Here is a 16,011-nt window from a genome sequence, read left to right as displayed (position 1 = left end):
AATGTTTCTTCTGAGCTGAGAAGTTCACACCTGTGAGACATTAAAGACTCATTACTGCTGCCAGTAGCTCAAACAGGAGTCTCACTGTAATCACATTACATTATTTGTAATCTGATTATATATATATTACATATATATCCAAGGTATGGACATTGAGGCTGTGGACAGCTACAGGTATCTTGGTGTTCATCTGAACAACAAACTGGACTGGACTCATAACTCAGACGCCCTCTACAGGAAAGGGCAGAGCAGGCTGTACCTGCTGCGGAGACTCAGGTCGTTTGGAGTGGAGGGCCCACTCCTGAAGACCTTCTATGACTCTGTGGTGGCCTCAGCCATCTTTTATGGTGTGGTCTGCTGGGGCGGCAGCATCTCTGCTGGGGACAGGAAGAGACTGAACAGGCTGATCCGAAGGGCCAGCTCTGTTCTAGGATGCCCTCTGGACCCAGTGGAGGTGGTGAGTGACAGGAGAATGGTGGCTAAGCTGTCATCCCTGTTGGACAACATCTCCCACCCCATGCAGGAGACTGTGACAGCACTGAGCAGCTCCTTCAGTGGCTGCGGCACCCACGGTGTGGGACGGAGAGATTTCGCAGGTCTTTCCTCCCCACTGCTGTCAGACTCCACAACAAAGACTTTAACTGATTCAACACACACATCCACACATGTGCAATAAGACTAATGTGCAATAATCTTTTCTGGCATCGTTGTATTTTTACTCAGTTGTATATAGCATTGGTATTCTATTTTTATCTTATTGTATATTTTATTCTATTTTATTCTACTGTATATAGTATTTTATTTTATTCTATTCTGTACAGTTGTGTACTGTATTTATTCTTATTTTATTTTATTCTAATTTTTGCTTCATAACTTTTGCACTGTCCACTTCCTGCTGTGACAAAACAAATTTCCCACGAGTGGGACTAATAAAGGTTATCTTATCTTATCTTATCTTATATTGTTGTGAAAATGCCTTCGATGTGGCTCGTTTCTCAGCATGGCCTCAGACTGACACTTCAGGGTTGTGTGGGTTAGCAGTTAAAGATCAGTCTGAGGAGTAAACACAAAGGGCGTTTATCAATATGCGTACTTGTGCATACTTGCGATCTCGTGTACTCGTGATACGTCATCAGTCGGAGACCAAGTACTGTTCCAATTCGGAGTACGCATCACGCCGAGAACGCGAAAAAGTCCCGGATGTGTTCTCGATCCGCCCATTTTATCGAGCATGCATCGGTGTAGACTTGGGACAGCTATATATCCCAGAATGCATTTCGTCCAAAACTCAACAGCGGACTCCCGGCACATCGTGCCCCCCCCCCTCCCCCGCTCGCGGACTTCTCACTACTCAGGTTAAAGAAACCCCAGCAGCTGTCTATAGTATTGAGTGTCCACTAGAATAGAAATAAAAGCGTTCTAACATCTCACCTGCTTGTTTTTATTAAGGTAAGTACACGTATGTACATGTACACTATTTTTATTATTAGAGGTTTCACTACTGAGGTTAAAAATGATATATAAGTCACTTAGATCACTTCTAAATGTTAATGTTTGGTTTATTTCAGTGTTTTATTTGTTCCTGAGTAAACCGGTTTGGCTGTGATTACAGTTAAGCTTCATAACATGTTACTCACAGTTAAATTAGGAGGGGACGGCAGTAAAAACTCCGGACCTGTGACATCATCACGTACGCTGGTGTTCCAATTGTACATATCGCGAGTCCGTGCTCGCGTACTTGAGAATTGAGAAACGGCCCACGAGTCCGTGCTCGCGTTCTCGGCGGGTACGTACTCCCGTACGTACTCACCGAGCACGCGAGTACGTACTCGCGTACTTGGGCATTGATAAACGGCCAAAGACTTCATGCTCATTAGCTTCTGCTGTTGCCTGCTCACGTCTCTTCTTGGGGCTCACGTCTGATTGGCTGAAGATCAGATACATCAGCCTCCAGGCTCCCATACCTGCTGGAGCTCCCGGGCTGGTTTGTCACCGTGGGCGTTTCTCAATATGCGTACTTGTGCGTACTTGCGTTCTCGTGTACTCGTGATACGTCATCAGTCGGAGACCAAGTACTGTTCCAATTCGAAGTACGCATCAAGCAGAGAACGCGAAAAAGTCCCGGATGTGTTCTCGATCCGCCCGTTTTATCGAGCATGCATCGGTGTGGACTTGGGACAGCTAAATATCCCAGAATGCATTTCGTCCAAAACTCAACAGCGGACTCCCGGCACATCGTTTTCACCCCCCCCCCCCTCCCGCTCGCGGTCTTCTCACTACTGAGGTTAAAGAAACTCCAGCAGCTGTCTATAGTATTGAGTGTCCACTAGAATAGAAATAAAAGTGTTCTAACATCTCACCTGCTTGTTTTTATTAAGGTATGTACACGTATGTACATGTACACTATTTTTATTAATAGAGGTTTCACTACTGAGGTTAAAAATGATATATAAGTCACTTAGATCACTTCTAAATGTTAATGTTTGGTTTATTTCAGTGTTTTATTTGTTCCTGAGTAAACCGGTTTGGCTGTGATTACAGTTAAGCTTCATAACATGTTACTCACAGTTAAATTAGGAGGGACGGCAGTAAAACTCCGGACCTGTGACATCATCACGTACGCTGGTGTTCCAATTGTACATATCGCGAGTCCGTGCTCGCGTACTTGAGAATTGAGAAACGGCCCACGAGTCCGTGCTCGCGTTCTCGGCGGGTACGTACTCCCGTACGTACTCACCGAGCACGCGAGTACGTACTCGCGTACTTGGGCATTGATAAACGGCCAAAGACTTCATGCTCATTAGCTTCTGCTGTTGCCTGCTCACGTCTCTTCTTGGGGCTCACGTCTGATTGGCTGAAGATCAGATACATCAGCCTCAGGCTCCCATACCTGCTGGAGCTCCCGGGCTGGTTTGTCACCGTGGGCGTTTCTCAATATGCGTACTTGTGCGTACTTGCGTTCTCGTGTACTCGTGATACGTCATCAGTCGGAGACCAAGTACTGTTCCAATTCGAAGTACGCATCAAGCAGAGAACGCGAAAAAGTCCCGGATGTGTTCTCGATCCGCCCGTTTTATCGAGCATGCATCGGTGTGGACTTGGGACAGCTAAATATCCCAGAATGCATTTCGTCCAAAACTCAACAGCGGACTCCCGGCACATCGTTTTCACCCCCCTCCCGCTCGCGGTCTTCTCACTACTGAGGTTAAAGAAACTCCAGCAGCTGTCTATAGTATTGAGTGTCCACTAGAATAGAAATAAAAGTGTTCTAACATCTCACCTGCTTGTTTTTATTAAGGTATGTACACGTATGTACATGTACACTATTTTTATTAATAGAGGTTTCACTACTGAGGTTAAAAATGATATATAAGTCACTTAGATCACTTCTAAATGTTAATGTTTGGTTTATTTCAGTGTTTTATTTGTTCCTGAGTAAACCGGTTTGGCTGTGATTACAGTTAAGCTTCATAACATGTTACTCACAGTTAAATTAAGAGGGGACGGCAGTAAAAACTCCGGACCTGTGACATCATCACGTACGCAGGTGTTCCAATTGTACATATCGCGAGTCCGTGCTCGCGTTCTCGGCGGGTACGTACTCGCGTACTTGAGAATTGATAAACGGCCCGTGTCTATGTGAAGTTCTGCGGTGGGTGTTGTCCTCTGCTGCCCCCTGCTGGTCTGATTTCTGCACATCTGCTGCTGATCTGTAGTCCTCTCAGAATAAACATCATCAGTTAGCAGTAGCGGTTTTAGATACGGGCGACACGGGCGGTTGCCCGGGGCGGCATCGTGGTGGGGGGCGGCATCACGGGCATCGGCAAAAAAAAAAATTGCTCGTACTCATATTGCCCCGACATCAGCCAGCGCATATTGGGAATGTCATTTGCTGGGAGTAAGGGCGCCCTCCGTTTGCGAGGTGCGCCTGCTGCTTGTGGCACAGGGAGGAGAGGGCGGGGCGGCGGGGGATTCTCTGGCTGGCTGGAGCAGCAAAAATTACCAACTCGCAAAATAAAACAAAATAAAAACAAAACAACAAACACGAAAACACCAGACATTATGATACAGACTTATAATTTGCACCGATGTTTTTTCAAAATTCTATATGCGAAAACTGAGCGCGAGAGCCCTCGGTGTGCCTGCGCGCTGCTGAAGTCAAAGTAAACTTTATTGTCATCTCCGCTACATACAGTCCAGTATATAGGGAGACGAGACGACGAGGCCCCAGTTACAGCAGTGCAAATAAACGAACAATAAATATTTAAGAGTAAAAAAATAAATACACACTTTAGGACTCGGGGTAAAGGGATCAATAACAATTTAAAATGTATATTTTATATTTTGTTGATTTAAAGTCTCACACACAACCCGTTTTTAAAGTTTAAAAAAGAGAAAAGAAGAGGAGTGTAGCGACTTTCACAGTTGCTAGAGGCCGGGGACTGAGCCTGCCTATTTGCCTGACGCACTGTCAACTTTACGCAATAATGCGAGAGGTGGAATTGCTTGCTTGTTTATTAAAGTGCTTGAAAAGTTTACAGAGCAATGTGATCGGCTCGCGATTCAAACTCTTAAAACATCACAGCTCTAATGCAAGAAGGGGAAACTCGTTGTGCTGCGGTCAACAAAAACTACGGCTACCCAGCCCTCCTCTCTGTCAAAATCAAACCAGTGAAAGACAGACTGACAACGTCCTCTTAATGTCACCGCTAGCACCCACGTGACTCCCGTTACACATCACCATAGCAACCAAACAAATGAAAACCCAGTGATCATTAAAATTCAATACATTTAATTATGGCTCCTAGAAGGAGAAAGGAGCAAAAGATACAGGTAAGCAGATGTGTCATTGGATAATGGCAGGTCATGTATCCTAAAACATTAAGAATCAGAATACTTTATTAATCCCTAAGGAAATTATGTGGGTTACAGTTCCTCCAAGAAGAAATGGTAAAAATAGTAACAGTAGCAGACTAAACTCCAAACAATACATTATGTTACAGATTTTAATATTAATTAGTCAGTGTCAATTGTTGATTTTTCCTGTTCTCATTGCATGACGAATTATGATGTCTGTTTAGTAGACGTTTGCATACTATGCATACTCTCTCTCTCTTCATATGTGTGTGTGTGTGTGTGTGTGTGTGTGTGTGGGGGGGCGGCGCCGGAGGGGGTGTTCGCCCAGGGCGCCAAACAGGCTAGGACCGCCACTGTCAGTTAGTATATCAAAGTAAAACATGTCTCTGTCCTGAGTGGAAATAAAAGCAGGTTATAATCTGGCTCACTGATATGCAGAGCAGCATTCTCTGTTTATGTGGTTTAGAACGAAAATTTATTATTACAAAATAAATTGTGCGTTGAATAAAAACACATTTCCCAGGGGCCTCCTGCAGTCAGACACGTGTTTTTAAATAAAAGAGCTCACCTGCTTGCTCAGGTGTGAGTGGGCTGGCTCAGTGTCAGCAGTGTGGGTGTGGGGAGCTGTGAGTGGGACAGCTGAGCCTGAGGTGTGATCTGTGTGGCAGCAGGTCACAGGTACATGTGTCAGCAACACACACACACACACTACTTCCTGTTACAGATGAAGTGAGCTAGCTAACACTGGGGCAGTCCACGGGTGGTTTCAGGTGGACGCTCAGCATCAGTCAGGAGCACCTGGACCAAACCAAATCAAAGACAGGGGTGGGTGAGCTAAACGAAGCTAATGCTAGCAGACACATTTATAAGGAACCTATAAATATTTCTAATGTTTCCAATCATCTTTCAAACTTTGTCATCAAAGCAGCTGTGACGCCGGATCATCAAAGCCCGGCTTTGTGTTCAAGCTGAACCCTCAGGTCAGAGGTCAGCTGGGAATCGGCCTTCTCGCCTTCTCTGTGAACGTCCTGCTCCACGATCTGAGCGCGCTCACATGGAGAACGACTGAGCTCCGCCTCCCCCAATCACAGACGTTATCAGAGGAACATGTGACACAGATAAAATAAGGCTGTGATCATCACAGCGCTCTGTAACCTGTGCTTAGTTACCATGGTGACTTAGCAGGTACACTGTAGGGTTATTAACCTCACACCTGTGGTCAGGCCAGCTTCATCTATCATCGGTCAGGGTCAGAGGTCACAGGGAGTTATCGACTCCATTAGTCAATCCAGGATTTATTAATCTAGCTACAAGTGAGTCGGCAGGAAGGCTGCAGGCAGCATCGGACCAATCAGGAACACGGACAAGATGACATCAGAGCAAGATGACGCAGGCAGCATAGCCGAGAGCTCCTCACAGCCTGGTCCACCTCATCATGAGACCAGCTCCGCTTTCCACCGCAGCCCTGAGAGCGAGCACGCCTCCGCCCGGGATAATGTCATATTATTACAGCTAATACCACACAGAACCACGGAGAACCAAACGGAACCACGGAGAACCAAATGGAACCACACATATGCTTTAAAATCCTGCTGCAGCCAACAGGAACACGGCTGGAGTAAAGTTCCTCTAAACTGATCATCAAACACAAACGCTCTGGCTGTCTGACCTCTGAGGCTTCAGGGAATGATGTCATTTTCCAGAGATCTGATTGGTTAGTTGCAGGTGATCTTTAATGCCATTTTTGGATTACATGTCACAGTAAACACAGTCCTAACAAACCTCAGCTGTCCTGTGGACTCTGTCTGAAGATGTTTGACCTTTCCTCTGACAGGGTGGTGACGTACCTGGGGCCAGGTGGGACCCAGGTAACGTGGGACCACCAGCGTTTAGAACTGAAGAAGCCTTTTAGAGGACGGGTCAAATATCTTCAAGAACCTAAAAAAAAAAAAAAAGTCCAGTTCCTATCAGGTAGTCTCACCATGACCCAGGTGACTGAGGACCTCCACAGGCGGGTGACTGAGCTCAGTCCTAAACTTAGAAACTAATGACACTTTTATACCCGGTGTCGGTGGTTCTGGATCAGGAAACAGGGACTCTGATGGAGAGTCAGTCATTGAGCATTAAAGAGGCTGAAACAGATCGAGGACAGAAACCAGATTTATTCTCACATCAGACAGAAACAGGATCCACCTGATCAGGACACTCATCCTGAAACCAGGTTTCACTGGGCTGGACTCAAGTCCAGAAAGATGCCAGAGAAACAGAACCATGGCAGGGTGCTACAGTGGGAGGAGCTTAAGCAGCAGAATCAGGGGCGACTTTGTTTACGGTCCAAAGTTCCCATTACAGTCCAGGAAGATTAAGTTCAAAATCCCAAGATTCCAAGATTACCAGGCTTAGCCGCTGGGAGTGGCCAAAGTCCAGACTAAGTACATGATGGTGAGAATTAAAGCAGCAAATCCTGGTGAAAGAGAGGAGTCCTGGACAGTTAGGACTCAGAGACGGGGTCCTGGACTGGTTCTGCTGAGTCTGGTTCTTCCTCCTTTTGGACTGGGTGTAAAGAGTCCAGGAGTTCTCCTGGACTCTTGACAGGTTCTTGGACAGGTTCTGCGGAGTCCTCGACCGGCCCTCTCACTTTCTGAAGTGGTTCTAGCAGTTCTGGACTCAGATTTCGGGTCTCAGCAATGAGTCGTTTGACACCAACCATCCATTGGCTAACCTCAGTCACATGGTCAACCATAAGAGAGCGATGGATGTCATCAGCCGCGTCCCAGCGACCCTTCTGTAACTCTGAGAGACAAACAGGTGAGTGATCAGACAGGTGAGTGATCACACAGGTGTGCAGTGAGACACCTTACCCGCAGACAGGGTGTCCATGCGCCTCCTGACAGGCAGGCTCAGTCTACCCGACCTCCAGCTGTCCTCCATCAGGTGAAGGCGCTTTGCCACATCATTACACACCTGAGTCTGCACACAGGTCAAAGGTCACTCTGAGTTAAACACATTTTTGTGTTAACAGAAAAGGAAATGACTCGTTGGCCTCCCGGTGGTCCAACCTGGTACTGCAGGTGAGGCTCAGAGGTGATTTGGAATATTTGGTTATTTCTCTGATGAAGATAAAGGCTGTGTCCCAATTCAGGGTCTGCAGCCTTAAAGGCCGCATTTTAAGGCCGATTACGTCACAGTGACGCTGTGAAATTCATAGCCTATGATGCTCGTAATGCAGCTCTCAAATGCGTCCTTCATTTCCCTGAATTTTAAGGATGGCCCAACATATCCCAGACTTCATAGCGCGGCGGTGGGTGTGGATAATTTTGCCCAAAAAACCGGCAGAAGCGGAGCGGCCGAAGAGTAAACTTTTAAAAGTAAGTCCTGAATATGATGTCACTTATTTATGTGCAAATGTTGAATAATGAAGAACATTAAAACATTACTGTTGGCCACATGCCGGCAAAGTTATGTGACATTAGTGATGTTTGTACTAACTTGGTTTTAAAGCCTTTACTTTAAAATATATGTGCCATCCAATAGTCGACCTTAATCTTACAGAGAATGTGACGATTTTATGGATTAAAGTCAGTCATATATCCACAAACCAGTGTTGGTCAAGTTACTTGAAAAAGTAATCAGTAACTAATTACTGATTACTTCCCCCCAAAAGTAATCTCGTTACTTTACTAATTACTTATTTTCAAAAGTAATTAATTACTTAGTTACTTTTTAAAAACACGATTTACAACCTGAATAGGTGATAAAGCGATAGATCTTTCAGCCCAGTTCTACTTTTTCTGCATAATTCATCATACAAAATGTAATCAAATGGAAATGTCTCTTTTTAAAACTTGTTTTATTAGTTTTAATCTTTTAACTTTATGCATCAAGCAAAAATTAAATTATATGCAACATTCTCTGACTGGAAGAAATTTGTTTAACATTTAAACCTATTTTCTGCACATTCCAGCACATAAAATAAAATATATTTTTGTGTTTACACTCACTCTTTCAAATAGATGCAAGTAAAACACAGCAGAAAATAAATAAAATCAAAGACTAGCAGTCCTGTTGCTCTATTTTCACCTGTAAAGCAGGACTGGGGTAGGCGGAGGTTTACCCTGGTGCAGGTGTGCCGCGGCGGTCAGTTGAAGACTCCGCGAGTTTCTCTGTGAATTTCCCATTACAGTCGTAGCGCACTCGGTGCTTGCTTGGAAGTTTAGGGGTTTTTTCGCTGTAAAAAGAAGTTTTCTTCTCACACACAATGGACACTAATGTTTTTGTCACTTTTTATGGAATCAAACTCAAAATAAGGTCAGTACTTCCACGCTTTAAACGCTGCACGCTCATACTCTCTCCGCACTCGATATATTATCCATTGTTGATCTGCACACAGCTGTTGTCACGAACGTCGCACTCGCTTACGTCACTGTCATGAGACATTCTCGCAAAAACTCACGTGTTAGTAACGCAGTAACGCAGCGTTCCTACAGGAAAGTAACGGTAATCTAATTACCGTTTTTGCAATGGTAATCCCTTACATTACTCGTTACTTGAAAAAAGTAATCGGATTACAGTAACGCGTTACAAGTAACGCGTTACTGCCCATCTCTGCCACAAACACAACGAGCTGAAAGTCAGTGATGCTGCTCGGTTTGCAGTCCTGAATATGACGGCACAAGCAGGATTCACTGCACTGTTAATGTTAGCTATGTTATATTGCTGCCTCTGTTCGGTGGTGTCGAGCCAAACGGACTTTAACGTGTGTTTGAACGAGCTGACGGTTCACTCGTTAAGCTGAAAGAAAGATGCTTTAATCACAGGAGTCACACATGTGTCCACTGGACCATCTGGAACTCTTCTTGTTTAGCACTCGTAATAACACAAACACTAAATCCTCCTTCTCTTGTGCTGTTTTGTAGCAGTGTATACACCTGAGACTGTCACCTGTCTGTCTGTCCTGCACTCTCTCTCTGTTTCTTTCTCTCTGATTGTGGAATAAAAGTATGAACATGTATTTATAAGTTACACTTGTGTTTGAATCCTGCAGCTTATCACACATTTGATTTCCATGTGTGACGACTGCAAGTGTCCAGAGTGAGGACAGACTGAGGGACCCACTGCTGCACATCATCTGTGAGGCTTTGCACCCTGATGATCCACCAGGACAAACTCAGCAGTGTGTGAGGAAGAGGAGGAGGAAGAGCCAGCAGCAGCTGACAGATGGAGAGAATAGACAGACTGTTCCCTGTTTGTGAAGGACTGCTAGGAAAGTTTAACATAACTAATTGTCTGTCCTGAATCAGTCTTATTAGGTAATGTTCAAATAATGCTATCATCCCAGTGTTTTCAGTGTGGGAGAAAGTACTCAGGGCCTTCAAGTTACACACTATGAAAGGCAGCAACAAGTTTAATATTCAGAAACCTAAAGTATGTATCAGCAGCAGAATGGAGCTAAAAATAAATGTTTGTTTCAGTTCTATGAAGCTTTGAGTATTTTGGATTAGTAGCACTGCTGTGTTTGTTGCATCATATTGCTGTAATTGTTTATATGCTTTCTATATTCTGAGCTAAGTTGATCTATAGTGTTACATCATATTCTATAAGGATGTTATGTGTTTGTATACTTTCTGCCCAGTTTGACCCATTTAGCAGAAGTCAGCCTGTTTAAGGCTCTGATATCTATTCTGTATGACTTAAAGCAGTTATGACATGCTCTGATTTTCTCACCCAATAAAGGAATATTTCATATATCAGTCTGATCTTCATTCTATCAGAAACAGTTCAAACTCACTGCTGTAATAACTAATAATGATTAATATAATAACTATAATATTGGCCATATTATATTTACACTGACTTTAGTCTCATGATCAACATTAGCTAATTGTTATTTACTAGCTAATCTTAAATGACTGTTCAGTACAGAAATGAAGCCCAACTATCATGTTTTACAGTCCTGTGGTCTCAGCCTCAGATACTTATTAAATCACACAGAGCTCGTGTAGAAACAAATGAACAAAATATGTTCTCCTTCATTTCTGTCAAACAAAGCTGTATGAAACGTTTCCAGCTGTTAGTATCACGGTTGCTAGGCAACCTGGGCAACGCAATGGAGGCTAGACCGTCCCATTTCACAAGCCTACAAGCCTCGCACTTCCGGCCTTAGCGGTCTTTGAGTACGCGGCCCTTGAGGACCGTTAAGGCTGCAGACCCTGAATTGGGATACAGCCAAAGTTTCACCTCAGGGTCAAAGGTCACTTTGTGCTACAGTAACATTCACTGTGACGTGGTGGCGCCCCCTGGTGATGTAATATATATAAACTCACTTTAACAGCGCGTCTGCAGGCAGCGAGCGCTCCGTTCAGCACTGACATCACGCCCTCAACTTCAGGCTCACTCTCTGATTGGCTGATGGCAGCCTCTCTCTTAGTCCTCATTTGCCCCAGATGAGGAGGAGGGGGTGTGGCCACGGCACCAGGTGGAGGTCCAGCTGGGAGAAACCAAACAACAAATGTCTCAGCTGTCAGGTACAACTCACCACATCTCATTAGAAACCTTTCTTACCTGGGTTGAGCAGAGGCGGAGCTACAGCACAGGGAGGTGGTGCGAGAGGGTTGCAGGAGGGAGGGGCTGCAGGTGGGGCTCCTGCACCTATAGGTGAAGGTCATTATTAAGTATCCAGTTGTAGTTCTTAGCAGGTGGATCAGCTGACTGTTTGTTAGTGATGGGAATTCCGGCTTTTCAGGTTGTTTTATTGCTTTAATTAATTTATTATCAAATTATCAACAACAATATAAAATGATGGACCAAATGAATTACTGATGTAAAAAAAATGTTTATAATTTATAAATGTTTATTATATAAATATGCTTTTATTTATTCACTCAACATAAAATGTAAAAAATAAATTATAAAATATAGAAAACAACTATTTACAATTCTACTATTAACTATTTAACAACACAAAATGCTGCAAACCACAACACAATAAAATATAAATGAATATGCAAAACAAAAAGCAGATGCACGTTCTGGGTCATACAGGCCTGGGATGATTTTTTGGGAGTGTGTTCCTGTTTGGAATTACATACATAGGATTCAGTGCATGAATAAACTTTCTGAATCTTTTATCATCCAGAACTGAAAATAATTGGAACTCAAGTGCAGCCATGTTTGCAGGTCTTCATCAGCTGAGTTGTGTCTTGCTGGGTCACAGACTTCTGCAAACGCTCTGGGTTGGTTTAGGTGGTTGTGGTGGTGCACTGCAAGATGCAGCAGATGCAGCAGCAGCAGTTGCAGTGGACACACTGGCACCTTCATTAATATCACACTCAGCTGTGTTTTATCTTCCCCTTGCACTGATGGGGGGACAGCTGTCTGGAGCCTGTGCAGGTTGTTTGTGGAGCCGGCTCTATATGACAGTCTGTTCTTGCAGACTCTGCACTCTGCCTTTGTGTTGTCAGTAAAACTGAAATGGGTCCAGATTTTGTGAGTGTAAGTACCGCCCCTCCCCCCTCTGCTCAGCGCAAACACAAAGCTCACGTGCGGCGTGAAGCGAAAAACAGTGAGAGAAAAAAAAAAAGAAACACGGCTCCCAATGAGAGCTGTTTCGTTCGCGACCGACACATCACTACTGTTCATACCTGAGGTCATCGCTGGAGGCGGTCTCTTGTTGAGGAGGTTCCTCTGTGGTCCGTGGGCCATCTGAAGGCCATAGGAGAACTGGGGGGGGTCGTTCCAGCCCCGCTCCTGGTTACCTGCTCAAAGAGTTGGGAGTTTTAAACCAGCTCTAAATGTTCCTCAGTAAGACAGGGCTCTAGACTAACTTTTTGCCATGGTTGCACCGGTGCGCCTAACTTTAAAAAGTTGGGCGCACTCAAATTTTTCAACCGCATCGCTTAACACCGCAGTTTTACATGTGCAGGTTTTTGGGGGGGAAATTGCTGTCCATACAGACACTATTCATTTCTAAATGATTAACTAACAATCTTGTGCTTAAAGTGCGTTGGCACTCTTTGGCAATACTGTAGGCAATATTAAACTTAATCATCATCTCGGCTCCTCTGACGACCTGTTTGCTGCTGCCTGCTGCTGAAAGGCAGTGGGGAGAGGGGACACTTGGGCATTTATCACAGCATATAATGTGTTTCTGGATACACTGCTGCTTTTTCAGCATTCAGAGATTGATGGCTCCGTGTCAGAGCTGGCTATGGATGGATCAGGCCTTAACCAAAAAGTTATCAATAGTTCTTTTCATCTTTTCTTATTACCCACAGCTACATCCACTTCTGTCAGGCCTAGGCTGCTCACTAGGGCTGGGTATCATCACTGATTTCTATAATCCATTCGATTCGATTCAATTTAGCCTCAGACAGTCAGAAATAACCTTAAAAATATTCTGCAATTTTGCATAATTTTAAAAAGTTTAAATTTCTTCAGTATTGAACAGCAAAAATTAGGCTTTCTTGTCCGAGGTCATTTAAGTGAGAAAAAGAAAAAGAAAAGAAAAAGACAGCGGCCGACAGCGCTGTAAACAACGGTAGACTGGTGGGTAATAAGTGAATGAATAATGCAGAAAACAGAGATTTGAGACGGGAAACTGTTCTTGAAGTACAGAGAGAGAGAGAGAGAGAGAGAGAGAGAGCTGTGCATGAAGTGTGATTTTTATCGTGGTGGAAGCAAAACAGCAAAAGTCAGAGGGAATTCATGCCGACATTGATCACATGTGAAGCGTAGTTTGCTGCTTCTTTTGCTGCTGGCTCGGCGAATTTTGGTTGGAGAGACAAAACCTGCAGCTCAGAATCAGCGCAAAAAGACGTAAACACAGCGCGGACCCGACGCATCAGAATCGCTGAGCTCCGACAGCGTGTCCGTGTTCGGGCCGTGGGGTGAGAAAGCCGAGAAAGACAAAGCTGATTCTGATGCGTCGGGTCTGTGTTACGTCTTTGTGTGGAGTCCGTGTGCCTGCTCTCATTTACTGTTTGGTGGTTGTTGAAATAGTTTTGTGAGCTTTAATCTGAGAATCTGGCGTTTCTGGCAAAACACAGTTATATTTAAAAGTCGATTCAGGATTTAATGAATTGATATCGCTTCATTCAAGCTACTCACCTCTCTCTTCCACCTGCACTTTCAACTGGACCACGGCCAATCAGAGAGGTCCCGCCCCTGACTATCTCTGATTGGTTTAGTCCACGATAGGGGCATAATGTGTGTCTGTTGTTGGCCACACGGAGAGTTGCAGAGATTTTGTTTTTTGTTGTTAACCGAACAGTTGGTCGCACCAGTGCGACCAATTATTTTTTTTAGTCGCACCATTGAAAAATTTGGTGGCACTCTAGAGCCCTGTAAGAGCTGCACGCAGTCACGTCTGTTCGACTGCTTCTCCGTACAAATGTTTCAGATAATCGTAATTACCCTGAAACACCTGAAGGGCTGAGCTCACGCTGTTTTCTACTTAATGGAATTAAAAATGGAGTCTCAACAACAGCGAAGAGCGTTTCTATTTTTGAGAACACTAATGACAGCAGGGACCTGAAAGCCTGCAGAATTCAGATAAAGAAGTGATCCTTCCACCTGGGATGTTTCAGGTAAAGGTGAGATGGTGTGAGGTACGTTCAGGGACAACACGAACTTACATAACTCACATCACGCAGGAGAGGGTTTGTGGAGATTCGTTACTGTGACTCAGATGTGATGATGATTATTGATCCCCTCACTGGTCACATGATCCATCCTCTAATTTAAAGCACACTGGGATCAATATCTCAGTTTGCCCTGTGACAGATGGCTGAAGCTGTTCATGTGATTAATGACCCTCATCAGTCAGAAAGAAATCTGATGCCACTTAATCAATAACTGATCAATGAGTGAAAGCAGCTCTGTAATTTAAAAACAGCAACACTAACATTATTCACGTGTAAACATAAGGAGGTCAGTCAGGTCGTTTATCGATCCGTCTCTGATCACGTGATTTCCGCTATAACCTGATCAGGACTTTCAGTTTGTGGACACATCAAATGAAACTCCTGTTTGCACCTGAATGATGAACATCTGGTGGATGACTCGTGAGCCGAAGTTAAATACTTACACTCAGGATTAAGAAACACTAACATTTACAGGTATCAGGTGTGTGTTAGCTGGCTAAAGCTTCCGGGAAATGTAAAACTAACAGGTTTTTGAATGAGGTTCGTCTCGTCTTTCTTTCCTCGCGCGGTGTCTCTGATGTTAGATAAACCAGACTCCCTTCGGAGTCAGCTGACCACGTGATTGCAGATGTTGAGGACATGACTCAGTCTGGTATTACCTGGCTCTCAGGTGATTCTGTTCCAGCTGAGCAGGCTGACTCATTTACGTGTCCAGCGAGTCCAACCAAACTCCGGTTTATCATTGTGAACACGAAGACTCCACTCACAGAGAAATCAGCTACAAACGGCATGTTTAAATCAGACATAAATTCAAATGTAACCTGACACGTACTCATACACGTCGCAACAGCCCGTTACCGTTAAATAAAACACTAATTAAACCTCCATTTCTATTTGTATGGATTGTTTGCTGGCCGAATGTTGAATAACAACCCAATAACTGGTACCTGACACAGATTATGTTTACACACTATTTATTTACTGACTGTAGTCCTAAAAACTTTAAATTCACAGATTTGTGAATGAAGTTCGTCACTGTGTTCTGTTAATAGGCGATGACTCCAGAGAGGAGAGCAGATCGTTACCGGGCACGACGCCGTTCATTAACATTAATGTCCTTCTTCATGGAGGCAGAGCCGCTCCGTGCCGGAGGAGGAAACTCACCGGGTTTAACGTACATGTCCTCCATGTTGGAGTCCAGAGAGCAGCGGCGGGAAGCTGGGCTAAGCTAACCGGGAGGCTAATCCACCGAGCTAACTCGGGACCGAAGCTTCGGGGCAACTTTGGTCCAAATTAAACTTAAAGTAAACCGACACAGAGTCCTGCTGTGGGCGGGACACGCCGGGTCCAGGTCAGACCACACGGGGAACGGTTTCCGGTCCAGCTTCAAAATAAAAGTTTCCCGAAATGTTTATTTTTTTCTAATATCACTCTGAATAAATATTATAGCATTTAAACAGACTAATATTAGAAAAGATATGCATTTTTTATATGTATTTTTTCTTGTTCAAAG

At 44.3% G+C, this 16,011-nt stretch overlaps 2 protein-coding genes across 3 annotated transcripts in view; both read right to left on the bottom strand.

Annotated features, from left to right (window-relative positions):
• camk2a (calcium/calmodulin-dependent protein kinase II alpha) overlaps positions 1 to 2,103 on the bottom strand; it is a 34,750-nt gene extending 32,647 nt beyond the window's left edge. Inside the window, exon 1 of one of the 2 annotated variants that reach the window (XM_039618943.1) lies at positions 1,965 to 2,103. The gene's annotated coding sequence lies outside the window, so the exon portion shown is untranslated. Of the gene's footprint in view, positions 1 to 1,637; positions 1,679 to 1,964 lie in introns of those variants that run through there. The other variant, XM_039618944.1, reaches the window with a different exon arrangement.
• A 4,896-nt stretch (positions 2,104 to 6,999) lies between these two features.
• On the bottom strand, positions 7,000 to 15,877 carry sra1 (steroid receptor RNA activator 1). The gene is made up of 6 exons (XM_031741887.2): positions 15,663 to 15,877; positions 12,498 to 12,611; positions 11,419 to 11,505; positions 11,181 to 11,344; positions 7,719 to 7,827; positions 7,000 to 7,650 (listed from the first exon to the last, which is right to left on the bottom strand). The coding sequence occupies exons 1-6, from the start codon at positions 15,685 to 15,687 to the stop codon at positions 7,349 to 7,351; spliced, it is 801 nt and encodes a 266-aa protein (XP_031597747.2). The 5' UTR covers positions 15,688 to 15,877; the 3' UTR covers positions 7,000 to 7,348.
• Positions 15,878 to 16,011: the final 134 nt, after the last annotated feature.

This window comes from Oreochromis aureus, linkage group 10 (genome assembly GCF_013358895.1).
Source record: "Oreochromis aureus strain Israel breed Guangdong linkage group 10, ZZ_aureus, whole genome shotgun sequence".
NCBI lineage: Eukaryota > Metazoa > Chordata > Actinopteri > Cichliformes > Cichlidae > Oreochromis > Oreochromis aureus.
Note: the sequence above shows the minus strand (reverse complement) of the source record. Positions and strands in the feature narration are given on the sequence as shown.

Coding starts and splice junctions, on each gene's coding strand:
- sra1 (XM_031741887.2), bottom strand. CDS start 15,687: ATGGAGGACATGTACGTTAAACCCG. Junction 11,345..11,418: donor TCCGCCTCTGCTCAACCCAG/GTAAGAAAGGTT, acceptor GGTTTCTCCCAG/CTGGACCTCCACCTGGTGCC. Junction 7,828..11,180: donor CCTGCAGACGCGCTGTTAAA/GTGAGTTTATAT, acceptor ACCTGTGTGCAG/ACTCAGGTGTGTAATGATGT.